The following is a 17,092-nucleotide window of genomic DNA, read 5'->3' on the forward strand; positions in this document are numbered from 1 at the left end:
TGTAAGCTATAAGGAAAGATCATCCATGCCACCTAAAGTTATCTCGATCCGTTTCATTATGAGACATTTTGTTGAGTCAGTTACAGGAATCATTTTGTGGCTGTCAACTCTAGAAAATATAAAGATATTTTTCAATAGAAACCCGGCTCTGTGCCCGAGCTTACAGCACAGTTTCAAGAAGGGAAACCTCTACCTGCTGATACTGTGGGATTGTTGCCTTTTAGGTTCTAGTTGCTCTATTTGTACACACTCGCCGCAGACATCCTGTATGCATTAAATCTTGTGGCCCTGCATGGAGATGTGCTGTAGTCAGCACTTGTGTAGTCACAGGTCTGCCTCCATCGGCTAATAAACTGAGGATATGCCGGATCAGATTTATTTACTGAGCACAAATAAGAAGAGGGGGAGACTGATGGAAGGAGTGGGAGAGGAAGCGCAAGACGAACGGTGGCACACTCAGACTGCAATCACACAATCAGATGTCCAGGTTTAGTCCATGTGTGTTAGTCTTTTTTTTTAAATTTTCCTTTATTAACTAATCATGACGGAGCTGTTTGTACCTGCTGTTTTAATTATTTTCAAACTCCAGCATGAATTACATTAATTAACAAATATGAACTCACTGAGGTTTGTGGTTCATTTTGTTCAGTCATGCTTCTTTAGGTTGAGAACCTGCTGACTATCAGACGTAAATACAGTATAACAAACTTTGGGATCTGGCGTCGAAGGAAGACACAGCTGCAGACATTGTGCTGGAGCTGTGAGTCTGAATACCATCATCAATAGGAAGACCTATTATTAAATGAAAAAATAAGAATAATGTTACAGTTTATAACTGCTACAAATGAGTTTGACCCTATAATTATGTTGTTCCACATCTGTGCCATGTACGCATAACATCATAATTACATCACTCTGCTTAGAATTGAAAATAACAATTACTTTATTTTGGAACGAACTGATCATTTAACAATCAGAAAATAGTTACTAATCCAACATCATATACACCAATATGTCTGCAATAAGAATACATCGGTTCAGCCATTACAAGTTCCCACAGCCCCAATTGACGTTTTTTAAATAATAACATTATATTTATAGAGTGCTGCTCCAGCAGGACATATTCAATGTTTTAGATAACGCAACAATGTATGGGTACTCAAGACAGGTGAGAATTTATTCTGTAGAAACAGTCTGATCGATTAACAACTGTTGCATTGCTTTATGCATAATGAAGAGGACATTATGTTTGCTTTGATTTTGAGAACAATGTTCTTTAGGTTTGGTATACGAGCGGAAACAGTTTGATGGTGACTGGAGTAAAAATTAGAATCCGTCCGGGTGACTCAACTGGAGGCAGAACATCTGTCATACGGTCTTTTGTCTACTTTATAGTCTAGTTGAAAAGCTTATAGCTTCAGATGTCATTTACTTGAGTGGCGTCCATTTCAAAGGCTCATTTTAAGTATAATAGTGCTGTCAGACTGGGGGACCTTTATTAACGGTATTTTCCACCTGGGAGGGAGACGGACACTTTTGTGTCATCAAGACTGAGAGAGATAAGGGGAAATATCACCTGTGCTGCCGATGCTTTCCTTCAAGTGGAGCAGCATTGCTCACAATCAGTTCTCATCCAATCTAACGTCTTCATCCATCTCCGTGTGCCCTGCTGGAGCGTGGGCGTGGAGGGATGAAAACCCTAAGATGATGTGAAGGGAAAGTCAGAGTCCGCAAAGTTTTTATTTATCTGTGGAGTCAAGCTATGGCGGAGCATCCACCCTGTCAGCTTCCTCAAAGTGACAATACACTTCACACCAGTACCCCTGCACTGCAGTCAAAGCAGAGCAAAAGAGGGACAACTTCAAAAACAGGAACACTGATGTAGAGTCAAAACATAACAAAAATCAGAACCTCTTTGTCGACATACACAAAAGAACACACGATTCCAGCACTGTCGATGTCGCGCTCTGGCCTGGAGGGACGGATATAATTCATCAGGTTCACCGCAACTTCACATGGTCACTGTAAACACACCTTGCCCTTGGTTTCCTCAGAGATTTTACAGCTTTCTGCCTAAAATTTCAACATGGGGAAAAATATGATCGTATTTATGCTACCCCTGAGCCCAGGGGGCATCAGGAAAAATCAATAGTCTCCACAAGAAACATCCTCAGAGCTGCTGGGAAGAGATGGCTCAGCACAGCGTAGCACCAACAGTACAATCATATCTGATGTGGGCGAGCGTCTGGGTATATGAAAATGCATTTAGAGACAATATTTAGAAATTAGTGAGCGTACAAACTAATGTGCTTAATGCTCTTATAATTGTTTACGCCATAAGAATAGCTGCAGCACAAAAAAATAAATTCTTGTCACGACCAATGTGATTATCACTCGCAACGAGCACAATGGCTGTCCTTGGATGGAAATGACTCAAATTCTTCCAACATCCCCATGAAAAAGAGCACGAAATCCCTGCCAGTGCTCAAGGTTATTAAGACACAGTGATGGCTGCGGGGAGCATGATGTGCTTCTTCATCGGAAAACCTTGAAGCTAATCACGGAAGTAAATGGAAGATAAACTGAGCAGAGAAATAGCCTCCGGCACAGTGCCTGACAAATACTGCTATCCCGGATTGGCTTCACACAGTAGATGTAAATAGATGACTATAAACACAGTGGGCTCGCTCCATACAAATGGGCTACCTTCAATGAGGCTGCATTACAGTAAATATTCATCATCCTTAGAGTTGTTATCAGTGGGGCTGCAGGGGATGGTTGTAGAGGAAGTAAGCTTGGTGTCACCTCGGAAGAGTTGACTGTGGGGTGGGATGGGGAATTACCATAATCACACTGGCAGGCTTTGCAACACACCAAGGTCACCCTGCTCCCTCAGTCTCAGTGCCGGGGGAGTACATCGGAAACACAGGACCAGGCGCTTCATACACAACACCTGGGTTTGTGTACATACAACAGTCAGCAGCCAACGTTGGCTATAAAGGGAGAAATATGACCTTGCATACCACAACAATGTTGCACCGTCACAGCCACACACCGCTGCCTTCAAAGTAAGAGCAAGCATTGGCATTCAGCTGGCAAAAGCGGCGCAAAACGATGACTCCACGGCTCTCACGGTCTTGAAACTGCCGCCGCCTGCTCAAAACAAACATTCCCAGATTTACCTGCAGCCAGTCGAATCCGTGTGTTGTAAAATATCTCTACACCGGTGCTCAAAGTGAGTCGGAGCCAAAGTCAGACACTGAGTCACATCCCTCTGGCACTGAGAGTGATTAATTCAGCCTTTGGTTCTCTGATGCTTCCTCTCTTCTGTTCTGCCCTCTCTTGTCTTTTTATCTCCATCTCTACCTCATTAACTGTGTTCAGCTGCTGATGCTGATGCTGCTGATGCAATGTGAAGGTGCCGGTTTATCTGACTTGACTTTACGCCAATATTTTCAGCCAAATTCCACAATTGTCAGCTTCACAGTCGGTAAATTCATTGGTCCCTTCTGTGAACCCATGTTTTAAATTTTAATTTATTTTACACAAATTTCAGTAACGCTCTCAATCACAAGTGTAACTGCGTGTCATACAGGAAAGGCAGTAAAATCCATCATTAATATACATTCAGGCTTCTTGTATAAATAGTTGTTTTACGGTTCTTGAGACTATGAATTGAGTTTAATCCCCATTTTAACAAAAGACCAAGCGGCAACCAACAGTGATGTCACCCTGATTGAACTGTCGTTCTGAAGCCTCGAGTTTGACTTTTCGACCGTCGCCATCTTGCTATTTTGGAGCCAGAAGTGACCATATTTGGACAAGTTGGGGGGGAGAAAGCGATGGATCTGAATCGATCTGATTCGAAACCCGAGGACGCTATGCCCCGCCCACTTATAGGGGAAACCTGACTGCACCACAGGCCTGTCAATCAAACACACAAGCCCCCAAACATACCACTTTTTGAGACCTAATATGTAATTAATGATGGTATTATTTTCAGATTGACCACCAAAAAAATGAATATGAAGTAGAAACTTTAGCGAATGACACGATTAAGACTTGTGGAAAAATAATATTGACCTTACAAGTGAAGTTGAATGGGAGTCTATGGAGCTGGAGACTTTTTGGAGCAAACCCCTAGCGGCCCTCGGTAGTATTGCACTTCTGCATTGGCCTCATTTTTCAGACCCGGAAGCAACTTCTACTTGTATATACACAGTGACGTGTGAAATGTTCTCAACGCTCTTGAAAAGTTAGTAAGTGAACTTGAATAAATGTTGACTCATCAAAATGAATGTTCAATCCCAAAGTGTATTAAAGCAATTTTTTTTTAACTTGAATTTCACTCAAAACAGTAACATCTTTATCACAGGCAAATTAATAGACAATAACGAATACAGCAAATGAAACCTGTAAATGAAATCTGTTACTAAACTGGAAATCTTAAATAATAATAAAAGCTGAGTTCTGTTGTTGTTTTTTGCAAATACAATCTGAATTTATTGATTTTAATCTTCTAATCCAGAGCTATATTTTTAGGCTTTAGGAGAATTCACAGAATATCATAAGTTGCAGCTTGTGTGCTTTGTCCAAACATCAAGCATCAGCAAAATGGATGATGGACAAAGCCACTCTTGGCCACGCACCAAGGCTCTTCATTCACTGGCAGCAGATAAAATCAAATTACCCTGCCTAAATATGTGCAGCATGCTTTTATAGCGCATCAATCAGTTATATAACAGGAACGTGAACACAGTGGTGTAATAAGCAAAAAAAAAGTCTGAGGACCTTCAGTCATTTAGAGACTAACAGGCTTTTATTAGAGAAGGCAGAAACAATCATCAGACTAAATTAAGAGCGACAATACAACGGGTCTCATGGCCGCAGTAGAAATCTGACACTGCTGCAGTCCTGCCTGATATCAGAACAAGATTCATCAAATACTGAACGATTGAACATTAAGTGTAACCTGCCGTGCTGATTTTAAGTAAGGACAAGATTAACTAACTTGCAACAGTGAGGTTATATGTACATGCATTCATTTCTCACATTTACATTACAATTTCCCATCAGGCCACAAAATGAAATCTGGCAACAAGTCTCTTCATTCCTTTTGATTAAGGACACCAAACAGCAGTGAGAGTACAGAGCTTTCTAACACGGCAAGGCCAGTGGATTACAGTAAACAGGATATTCTGTTCACAGGCTCCTGCATAGTTCAAACCAGAGGCTCCATATGTAGAGGAGCACCAAGATCTTCAGGTGCTCGGCAACCCTGTGAAACCTCTCAGGGTTTCCTGTTCAGTTACTCAGGTGCATCTAAAGGTATTTCCAAATGTTCATTTAGCTAGGGACGGTGATGGAGGAAGTATTCATACAACACTATAAAAATACTCAACTGCACATACTAAAACGTCCTGCATTCAGATTTTAAATAAGTAATAGTATAGAGTAAAATGTGAGCTTCTAACTAGGAGATGCAGGCAAACCTGAAGGAGAGACTTGTCTTTCCAGATGAGGTGGCAGTAACCTCAATCTGAAAAGACAGAATACTGGCAATCAAACATCAACAATCTTTAATTTATTGTTTAAACTATGAGCCATCGTCAGTTTTAGTGTAGTTAAAGGCCAAATCATTACATACAGTAACCTAAATCTGAGCCGACATGATTCTTCTCAGGAGCAAAACAATATCCCAGAAGATGAACTCCGACATTTTGTGTTGGACGGGGTGGTACAGTAGGATTTCTGATTTCGTCATAGTAAATAACAAGGCAGCAGCCTGTTGGCGGTTAATTTATTTACTGACAATCAGAATTGCAGATGAAGAGAGAAGTCGGCTGTCACATCGGGCAAACCCCGTTTCAAGCAGATGATATACACGATGTATCACAACCACTACGTGCTTTGTTGCTTTTTATTACTGATCCTGTGTGATGTAAGGTGACCTTGAGGGCCATGTAAAGCACTATTAAATGAAATGTATTATTATCATTATCATTGGCTGCTCAGCAAAGGGAAGTTAAACTACAACTCATTGCATTTATTTTCCATCTCCTGGATTTCCCCTTTACTGGACCACTGCCTCTCGTCAGACTGTGTAATAGTAACTTGACATATTTAGATTCTGCCGACCATCTCGCGAATGTGATTACCTCAAGTCAGTGTGATGACAGCTCAATCAAGACTCACACTCGCTGCCTGTACATCCAGGCTTCTGAGGAAGTTCAGGCGATGCTCGCAGCTGGTAAAGTCTGCCATTTATAGGGCCCACTGCTTCACCATTTTTTTTGTCTGCATCTATAGACATAAACTGCTCCAGGCAGACTTCAGGTAGAGTGAAACAATAAGCTCTGTATAGTGTATAGCCTGACTGATGAAGCGCCAGCGAGATGTTTCTGACAAACAACACAGATACTTTGATGCCTTAAATTTGTACAGTGTTTACATAAGTCTACAAATCATATCTGTGGCATTGAGCTCCACTCAGATGCAGCTACATACAGTCAATACTGAGCCATAATGGAAGTTTGCATGCACCATGATTTTTTGCACGCCTGTTTTTACTGTTTGTTTAGTGTGAACTGTGTGTATTATGAGCCAAATGTACCTTTTATACACTTTATAACAATACTCAGGCACGTACGTCATTGTTGATACTGTATGTATCCTTCCTTAGAATCTTAACTTCAATCAAGGAACTTACATTACTACTATTTCATATTTGTTTGTGTATTTTCTTGCATTTTTATTGTAATAATGATTTTACTATGTATTTGGGGACAAGCATGTGGCATTATTCTGCTCAATGAGTATTCTATGTCTCTGGCAACATTAAGGTAAACAAAATATAAATAAACTAAAACAAAAACAGTGAAATATTTTGAAAACGGTGAATTTTGGAACAACCAAAATGCATCTTTAAACACGTGTTTTTTTGTTCATGCTTGATTACAACTTTTCTATGTTATGTCACAACAAAGATCGCAGAATAAACTCTGTTAGGCTGCAAACAGCAGAAATGTGTCATTGTCTTGTACAATGTGTCAACGCTGAAACCTCATGAACACACTGATATCAAAGTTGAGTGGGACAGACTTCCTGCAGCCTCTCTGCTGCTCTGAGAGGCTGCTGGAGGATTTGGATTGTCTCAAATGTAAGGCGTAACAGGAGGTAGACACTCTGAGACTCACACAGGGCTACGAGAAAAAACATGGTGTTCTGGCACCTGTTGATGTCCTGAAGCGCACAAAGAAGCTGAAGGAGCTGTCGGCTCGAGGAAAGGAGAACCAAAAGAAAAAGTGGAGGAAAAAAAAAGGTACCCCTGCTTCTTTTCTTTAATGTGGAGCTGAGCTGGAAAGTTGAACACGACTCAACATTTCACATTCATCTCGCGAACATAATCTGAAATTCTGACCGACGCTGCCAACATGATATTCAAGTGGAGCTCTTCAGCCATTCTCTGTGCCACGAGGGATTACTGAGTGGATGCAAAATGAGCAAGGACAAGGACCAGCACTGTCAAAAAATAATGACAGAATTGTTCCTTTTGTCAGGCACACATCCAAGGACAAACTGTACAATGTCATACTTTATTTTCACAGGGTGCACTAAAGTATGGGACCAACACAACCGTGTTACAATCAGGCCATATCAAAGTTTTACATGTGGATAGACCGTAACACCTTCTCTGATAAAGATCTTTGTGACAGAGCTTGTTTTCAAGATAAGCACTGCAGAGGTGCGTGATCATGCATGTTAAATATGTATAACTGTGAGAACAGTTTTATACTTTCACAGTTTTTCGAGGCATCTTCAAAAAAAGAAAAGAAATCTTTCTCTTGGCTTTGAAAGCGAGCCCCGCAGTGGAAATATTTCTGCAGTGTATTCAGGCAACGCATCAAAAAGGCACAATACCTGCAGCACGTCGCTCCATAAACGCACCCGCTGACTGCAGCTATAACCCGAAACCTCGGCTGCCGTACAAAAACAACAAGCAACATGCGTGCACATCTGACATGACTGAACTCGCAAGCTGGAATAACACTGCATGAATATAAACATGAGACAGCCATGGGCAACAAACTGGAGAAGGAAACATCTAGAAGTTCTCAGAGCAATCAAATGCACTTGGTATATTCTAACATCCACCAACACTCAGAAGTCTACAATGACTTGGTAGAGCGAAAACCAAACAGCAAAGTGTGAGGCACCATGTAGAACCAAAGTTCTAGTGGAGTCTAGTTGCACCGAAAAATATGGGTAAATATACAGTTACTATATTCTGATATTTACACTCTCTACCCATTTATTATGTATATTTTTTCACAGTTTACTTTTCTGTGCAACCTGTAAAACCATTTGAACCCAAGCATGTGCACACACATGCCACACGAGCGGCTCTGTGAGGCTGTGCTGAGGCACAGCATGTAGCAAAGCCAATAGCGTAGATGCTAACATGCCGATGATCAGCAGGTATGATGTTGGTATGCTCCACTATATGTTGCTATGGAAACATTTGCCAATAGCACTAAACACAGAGTACAGCTGGGGCTGAAGGGAACATCAAACTAAAGTATTGGATGGGTAAAAATATTCATGGGGAAAATGATTACAAGCTATCCTGAGGCAGACATGAACGAGAGCACGAAACCAAGGCCATCCATCTTGTAGTTTGTGACATTTTTCAGTCTGGAGCAAAGCGGTGGCCTGACAGACTGACATTGCCATCCGTGGAGCCATGGAGCCAGCATGGCTAAAGTTTGAGAGTACATTAACTTTTATTTTTAAATAAAAGGTAAAGCCTCATTTGTTTAATTCATCCGACCCGTTCACATCTGTTTGTTCATGCACAGACTGAGGCAATATTTTAAAATGTACTAGGACACATATATATTGTTATGCACACATGTCAAATTAAAAGAATATTAAGCAAAGAGGCCTCGTATGACAATAATATATTTGCTTTGAGGGTGAACAAATATATTTTAGAAACTATGTTGTCCTGTGAAAAGTTGCTCTTCATTCTGACTGTTCAGGAGAAACTCAGCTCATTTATTTTCCTCATTTATTAGACTTAAACCGACTCAGAAAAATTAAATGTCAAACTCCACTTTGTGTTGACTCACATAATTGTGACGATGACGCGCCAAGATTACACTGACAAAATTCTCTCGAGGGTAAAATTTTATTCCAGACAGGTACACACAGCTTCGGATTCAACTTGTATTACACAAATAAAGTTTTTGATCACAGTGTAACGCCACCATAGAGTTCAAAGCAAAGCATTTTTGACGATAGGCTCTGAGGGTACGGATGTCACCAGGCTCGATCTGCTCACTGCTTTATCCTCCTTTTTGATTGAGGCTGCAGCTTAAATCTCCAAACAGCATCTCGAACTGCACTTAGGTTAATTCTCCAGAGAGAAACCCTGCATTACTCCCCCATTTTTCCTCCTCCAAGTCCCACGGTTGCTTGCTTGCTCTCTCTGTCATCATTGCTAAAATAAATCAAAGCTACAATAATTCATGAGTGTAAAGAGTGTGTGCATGCGAGAGTGTAGAGGAGCAGGGATCTTTTTGAGCTGCTTTAACTCCATTTTTACTGTGCAGGGAGAAGCCAAGGAACAGAAAAGATGAAGAATTTGTATTTCTAGTCACAGAAAGAAACGCTTAAAAACCAGGTTGCTGAAAATGAATGAATACAGCTCAATATGAATTAGAGAATTTCTCGCAACAGTAATGAATTAATGGTTAGCAAGAGATTTATGAGTTCCAAGACTGAGACAGTTCCAGTGAAGATGAAAAGAACAAGAGTTTAATGCAGCAGTGTTGATATGACCTCTGCAAATGCAATGATTTTGATGCCAATGCAACAGCAGCAAAATCCTCAGCATGGATTTAAAATTTTCCATCTCCAAACTCGCTTGGATGAAAGTTAATGAGGTTTCTTGTCAACAAAGAGTTGAGAACTGCAGTCCGACACTGTGGGCAGTGCGAGTCTCTCTGATGTGTTTGGTGAATTTTGTATTTATAATCAGTACTGTTTTTTGAAGGGCTGGGCTACCAGCTGGGTCAGGTTTATCAGAACTATCAAACAGGGCAGTCATGGACGTCAGCTCGAGGACAAGATGCTAAAAAATACAGTCTCACTGGAAGTGTACAGTGTGCTGTGTTGGGTTTTTGGTAAGGCTGCAACAGCAGGACCAGCCCAGGTGACACCCCACAGTAATGTCAGCCATCAGTTTGTGAACAGTAGACTTGAAGTCTGACATTTTGAATGTTGCTTTTTTGTTTTTTTGGAACGAGGTGGGAGGAGCGGGGGTTTAATCTGACTGAGAAACCGAGGACACGAGGACCATGGATGTATCGTAGAAACCTGACTGCACCCCAGGCATGTCAATCAAATCAGTGATACCCACCAACATACTCTCTTTGAAGCCTAATATCAAATTAATCAGGGGATTTTTTTTTTTCAGAAGGAACACCAGAAACGGATTAAAAGAAGTGAATTTAGCCAGAACAAAAATAAATGTTCAAATCTCGCAGCATTCTCGGGCCTACAGAGCCTCAACATGCTCTTTTGCTCATTTTCATAATAGTAAACCTATTTCAAAAATTCACTCACCAGCCAGCACTCCTGCCATGTACAGCAGACTTATTCGTAAGATGCCGTGGACCATCTCTAAAGGAACGCCAATCATTAGCTGCAGTAAAGCGTTGAATCCCAGCTGCTCTAAACTGAAGAGAAAGCACACAAAGAAAACAAGATTGAAAAGATAGTGTGCGAGCATATTTTAACTCGAGCAGTCCTGCAGAAATCAAAATGTGGCGAGTGGAGGTTTGAGAACGTACCCAACATGCATGAACATGTAGCTGAAGAAGCGCCACACTTGTGCACGGTGACCGGGATGGTAGACCAGGGGGCTCTTCATGAAGTCAGGCTGATAGGTCTGCAGCACCCACTTGTTCAGCATGATGCCGTAGCACATGAACACGATAATCTGCAACATAAGACACAGAAATGACACCAAACTGTCAGTTCTTGCTGACAAGCTCATTACGTGCGCTCTCTGCAAACTGTTGGTACAAAAGAGGGAAAATGCCCCGCAAAATAAAACCCCATTGTGCATTATTCCTTTTTTTTTTTTTTGTACTAAAGACGTTTTCTACTCTGTCTTCCTCGGATAGTGCTGATTATACTTGGAGACAATTACTGCCTGCAAAAAAAAAAAAAAAAGAACCCGGCACATCTGGTTCAATTCCATTCATTTATTTTCATAGAATAATGACTCATTGTCTCTGTGAATTAAAATGAATGTGAACTGTTACTATCATATTCCCCCTGTCATTACAGACCATTCAGGGCCATTTGGAGGCAATATAAGAGCACTTGGTTTTCTATCTGAAAAATTATGATGATTTCAGGGGAAATGAGGATTCTTTTAAGAAGCTATACGTTATTTTTGCTGCTTAATCTCTAACAATTCAACTGTGGTCTGCGAGTGCTTCCATTTCAGTTTTTTTCAAATGAGCATAATAGGTCAATTAATGTAACTGTGGTGGCCAGGGTGCATACTGACCTGGTTTCTGTGTTATGAAATTGGTGCCAGCAGATAAATACAAAATAAAACTCCTGCATGCCAGCTGACTGAGGGTTTCAGCTCGGAGGAATTGCATTAAATGCACCCACTAAGCCCCTGACTCCCAAATGGTTACCAGCTCATATCAAGCTCACAGTAAAAGCGTGTGATCAAAGGCAGAAAATCTTTTCAGCGGGTTTAAGGCGAATGACTGATCCAACAGAGCAGTCTAAAGTCAGTTTTAGGGGTTTGTAGCACTGTTGGCATGAGTCTCTAGTAAAATATTGCCGGCAAAAAGTGTTTTAGTAACAACTGAAACACTGGGGATAAATCAGCAGTTATCTATATTCACATCACTGTATAATCTGTCAGTCAAGACAGGCTGATAACATCATCCTCTTACCTGGACGATGGTGACAATGGCAATGAAGACAGGCGGGGGACACAGGCGGTTTTGGTGGAAGTACCAGCGTCGGTCCGTCTCGCAGGGCAGGATCTCGTAGGCCACATAACGAACAAAACGTTTGTACAGACCCAGCCCCGTCTCGTCCAGCAGGATCTCCCTCTGCAGCGTGCGGCGGCCATTGGCGATGGCTCGTCGGAAACTACTGGAGCGTTTGCTGCTCATCTGAGGGAAAGGATGAAAAACATGCATGAGTTCAATGCATCAAAGATGCTGTTGGTAAATGCTTTGAGGAATGTAGTGTAAGAACCTTTGAGGAATGTAGTGTATAATTTTCCAAATTAGACAGTAGGGAGCTTCAAAACGTGTAAAATTTTGATTTGTGAAAATGCCAATATCATAGTGAAATGTAAAATTTTTGTTTGTTTGAAATCTGCTTGATAAGAACATCAATACTACTCTCTTGTCTGTACACTAAATATGAAACTCCTACCAGCCTCCATTTAGCTTATCTTAGTCTGGAAACAGCAAGCAGTGCTGTGTCCAAAAGTCACAAATCTGTCTACCAGCACTTCTAAAGCTCACTAAAAAACATGTTACATTTTACATGAACTCCTGAAGTCTTCATCAATGTGAAGTTGCCAGGCAGACAGTATACTTCTCACAGTAGCAGTCACGCAATCTGCACAGCTCTGGAGGGTCTGGAGCTGTAGAGGTGTTAGTAGGTCGATGTTGTTGCCTTTGGACAGGCTAGGTATTTTTAGTCATTATGCAGTGAAGTTAGATAAATGGGCTGGAAGACTGGTTAGCAAGTGAGCAAATAAGCAAATTCCCCCAAACTCTTGCTTAGTGAAAGTATGAGAAACATTTTTCAGCTGACAGAGTAGTTTATTGTGACTGAGGAATCAGTGCACATAATTTTACAATAATTTTCTGTGTTTGGGTTATTGCTATATAATGACTTTCTGTCTTTTAGGGAAAAAAAAACAAAACTTGTCTTGGGTCACTTTATAAGCATTACTGTCAGTAGCTGGAGGACACCTCACCAGGAAAAACAGATTTCATCTTAGCCTGCTGCCGAATTTCTCGTCTTAGCAATTAAATCCACGACTTTCCTCTGAACTAAATGGATCAAACATCAGCAAAGGAGGGAAGTTTTGTTCTTGTATAATCTAAGGGAAGCTCATCTGTGTGACTAATCATCCTAGATAGGGAAGAAAGTAGATTTAAGAAGGGATAGCAGGGGAAAGGTAATGACACTCTTCTCTAAGAGCATTGTCTGTTGCTCAGAGCCTTCAATGAACTAAGACATCTATTTTCACCTATTCTTGCACTTCCTGTTGTATTCAATTGGTATTTTAAGGATATACTTTTAATCCTATTTTTTTCCTTCATGTACAGTATGTCTAATTTTAGTGTTTCAAGTATCCATTATTTGCTTTTTTTTTGCATGTGTGGACCAAGTGGAATTACTTACATGAAACACAATAGCGCTAAAATGACTGAGAACAGTTTGACAAAAAGTGATGAATCAGCATCTTAAAACAGCAAAAAATTCTTTTGTTCACCACTTTGACAGTCTCCTTCGTCCCATCTGTGTGATGAAGAGATATGAGACAAATGCTGGGGCTGAAGGCATATTGCAGCTTGGTAAAAATGTAAGTGTATCTTTATTACAAGCAGTTAAAGAGTTTATTCTAATTAAAGCAAAAATTAGGAGAAACAAATTTAATGCTCAATAAATCTTCCATTAGCATTAATACTATTTAACTGGAGTCAGAAATAAATGTTGTTTTTCCTGACTTATTTCAGACGTGACTACAATATTAATATCAACGTCATGCTGCATGTTTAAACCACTGGTGATCACTTTTTTTTGCCACAAGAGAGATGACAGACCTGCAGCTGAATATTCATGGCGGAAAGAAATGTAAATAATGTGGAAAAGGTTTTTGATTTAAACAAAATATATGCGTGACTGCCAGCAGGGTTGATTGCTGCTCAGACATCCTAACAATGCTGAAGTGATTCTGCCCTTGAAAAGCAAATCTTTGTTAACAGGAACTACTCCATGGAAAGACAAAGAGAAAGAGTGTGTGTGTGTGTGTGTGTGTGTGTGTGTGTGTGTGTGTGTGTGTGTGTGTGTGTGTGTGTGTGTGTGTGTGTGTGTGTGTGTGTGTGTGTGTGTGTGTGTTTGCATGCACTTTATCTCAGAGTCCAGGTTTGCTTAGTGAGCAGAGGCTCTGCAGCAGCCTGCAGGCAAACAGGACCAGTTCTTGATAAGTTCTTTAATAGAGGCTTAGGATGAAAACGGTCCTAATGCCACTATTTTGACAGCCAAGGCAGAGAATTGTCAACACCAGATTCAGTTACCACTAAATACTCTGTCTGACCAGCTACCCACACCAAGGATCCTATACAGCAGTGATCACCAAACTGTGGTCTGTGAAGTTCTACCAGGTGGTATGCTAGAGCCTTGCTGAAAGGCCTAACAATTGTATACCAACTGGCCCAAAAATTTGTAAATTTAATGTAATTTTAAACAATAGTTATTACATATTCAAATCACATTACAACAAAGAAAAAGTTATATTTTCATTAAAAAAAAACCTGACTTGTGTTTAGCCATGTACGGTGACGCAATCTTTATTTAGGTTAGTTAAGTTATGTCAGCATCAGCACCTGAGTTACACACTTGAGCAGATAGCGCACATCAAAGTTTGTGTCAATTTTTTGGGAAACCCATTGAAGTGGCAGAGAGCAAAATCCAGTGAGAAAAGGGGAGAAACGATTGTGTTGTTGTGGGTGAGAAACGTTTCCGCTGTAAGCGGGCGCATTGTCATGTTGGAGGACCAAAGTGCCCTCGCACCGCAGTTCAGGTCATTTACACTGAATATTTTTTCAAACATGCCTCAGAACGCCACCGTAGAACTTTGTGTTGACCGTCTGACCCCGGAGGACAAATTCACGGTGCACGATGCCGCAAATGTCAAAGAAAACCCACTTGGTTGTGCACCTGACCTGATGCATCTTTGCGGGTCTGGACAGTGATGTCTGGCCCTCTAGAACACAAATGTCACTCAAAACATTCATTACCGTAGGCTTTCTGAAGCATGCTAAGGGTCTCTCTTCACAAATTTCCAGAGTTTGACACAAAATTTTATGGGCACTCTCTGCTCATGTCCACGGAGACATCGCAGATGCACCCGGACCGCCACTGCTCACAAAAACGTCTGTAATTTAGATGCTTGGAACTTGGAAGACTTACTCACGAACATTATAGCTTCTACATGCTCTATGCACGTAATGGTGCTACTTAAAGTTCATGCGTACAGGAGCAGTCGCTGAACTTTTTGATCTACCCTCCTAAATATATACTTACATTTTAAATCAGTCGCCTTATTTTGTTGTTATTGAAGGTTCTGAGGCTATTACATGGTTGAATCAGTGAATTTTACTGTATGAAAATTGTTGGTATAATTGGTGGGAAGTGGTGCTTGGGAAATTTGGTTTGGTACATAGTGGTACATTGGTTTGGTAACCTCTGCTTCCAAGTAAATATTGACATATCCTTACACAACATGAATTAAAGGAAAGATTTTCTTCATAGATGAAAGGCCGTTCCAGACACCTGAAATCTGTGGTGTGGCTGCAACAATACAGCTCAATATCAGGCCAACTGGCTGACTTAACGTTTAAAAAACAAAAAAACTTGTGGGTTTTGATGTGATATGACACTTCAAGAAAATGAGTTTCTCGGCGAAACAGTAAGGGAAGTGAAAGAGGGCATGTGGGCAACAGCTGCTACTGCAAACAGAATACATCTTCAGACCGTATGTGGCGGTTTCTTATCATAGTAACCTTCAACAATATGGCAACTCCATGTGAAGTGTAATGAAACCTCTGGAGGGGGCCTGTAGGAAGTACAACCCACCATTAAAGCACACCATTCGCAGTTCATTAGGCAGGTCCTGCTGCTTGTAGACTCATTATATGTAGACACAGCAGGGAGCATAGTGAAAGAAATTGTGGGTCAATATATATTAAAGATAATGAAATAACACCCTGGAGGACAAAAGCTGTAAATAAATGAGCAAATAATAAAGAACCACAAATGGGAGCAGCTGCTTTTTTGTTTTGTTTTTCAGGAAAAAACGGGGGGGGAAAAAAAATAAAATAATAAAAATCCCTTTTGGAAGTTAGGAGATCAGGACGTGGTAACTACCCTAACTGTGGGTAATTACGACACTAGTGGTTGTACAGTGAGGGGTGGGAGGGCCTGTTGCACGGTGATAACCAGAACGATGTCGAGCGGGGCTGCTGGCTCTCCCACAGATCGAGGGTTGCATATTTAGTATGGAAATCGGGCCTGGAAAAATGCAATTATACTATACTTGAGGCAGCGAGTGAAAGCAGGAGAAGAGGAGTGGAGGGACATTAGAAGGCAGAATTAGAAGGAGAATTAAGGAGGGAAGATGAGATGGCTGCCTGGGTGAGCTTGATTCACAGATTCAGGAGGCCGCTGGTGGACAGTGAAGGTGAGACATCTCCTCTCTCATTCTAAATATCTTCATCTCACTGAGTGTGCAATAAAATGTGTGTATCAATGTGTTTTCTTCCTCTGTTTGCTTGCTTTTGTAAATAAAGTCTCTGTTTCTGAGCTTATCTTGTGTGTTTAGTTGTGTGACAACACCTTTCGCCTTTCTATGTTACACTCTCTCCCCATTCATACTGCCTCTGTGAATATTTGTTCCCGGAAGACATGGCTGAGCGTAGCTGTCACTCTGCCTTACCTTCTCCGACACGCAGGACTGCCGCCTCTAAAGTGAGCATTAGTGGCCTTTTGAAGTGACGACAGGAGAGAGATGGTGAACACAGTCACATGACATCATCAAAATGTTGGAAGAGGGAGAACCTCCGAGTTGTGCATCGGTAACATGTGGAAGTTCCCCGATGAGGCAACAACGGCCAGGGAATAATTGATGCTGAGGCTAAAAGCACAAAGATAAAGATAGTATTCCCCTTTAGGGCCAAACTGACAGCAGTGAGTGTGTGTGTGTGTGTGTGTGTGTGTGTGTGTGTGTGTGTGTGTGTGTGTGTGTGTG

At 41.1% G+C, this 17,092-nt stretch overlaps 1 protein-coding gene across 5 annotated transcripts in view; it reads right to left on the reverse strand.

The window, feature by feature from the left end:
• rhbdl1 (rhomboid, veinlet-like 1 (Drosophila)) overlaps window positions 1-17,092 on the reverse strand; it is a 48,128-nt gene that overhangs the window by 14,563 nt on the left and 16,473 nt on the right. For all 5 annotated transcript variants that reach the window (XM_069691488.1, XM_069691485.1, XM_069691484.1 and 2 more), the window contains exons 3-5: window positions 11,988-12,212; window positions 10,857-11,005; window positions 10,630-10,742 (exon numbers count right to left, since the gene is read on the reverse strand). In XM_069691488.1, the coding sequence (XP_069547589.1) occupies window positions 10,630-10,742; window positions 10,857-11,005; window positions 11,988-12,212 (487 nt within the window). The remainder of the gene's footprint in view (window positions 1-10,629; window positions 10,743-10,856; window positions 11,006-11,987; window positions 12,213-17,092) is intronic.

The sequence above is a fragment of the Brachyistius frenatus genome, unplaced genomic scaffold (genome assembly GCF_029030835.1).
Source record: "Brachyistius frenatus isolate BFR_SWC_R1_liver_20210118 unplaced genomic scaffold, ASM2903083v1 Contig_11, whole genome shotgun sequence".
NCBI classification, from domain to species: Eukaryota; Metazoa; Chordata; class Actinopteri; family Embiotocidae; genus Brachyistius; species Brachyistius frenatus.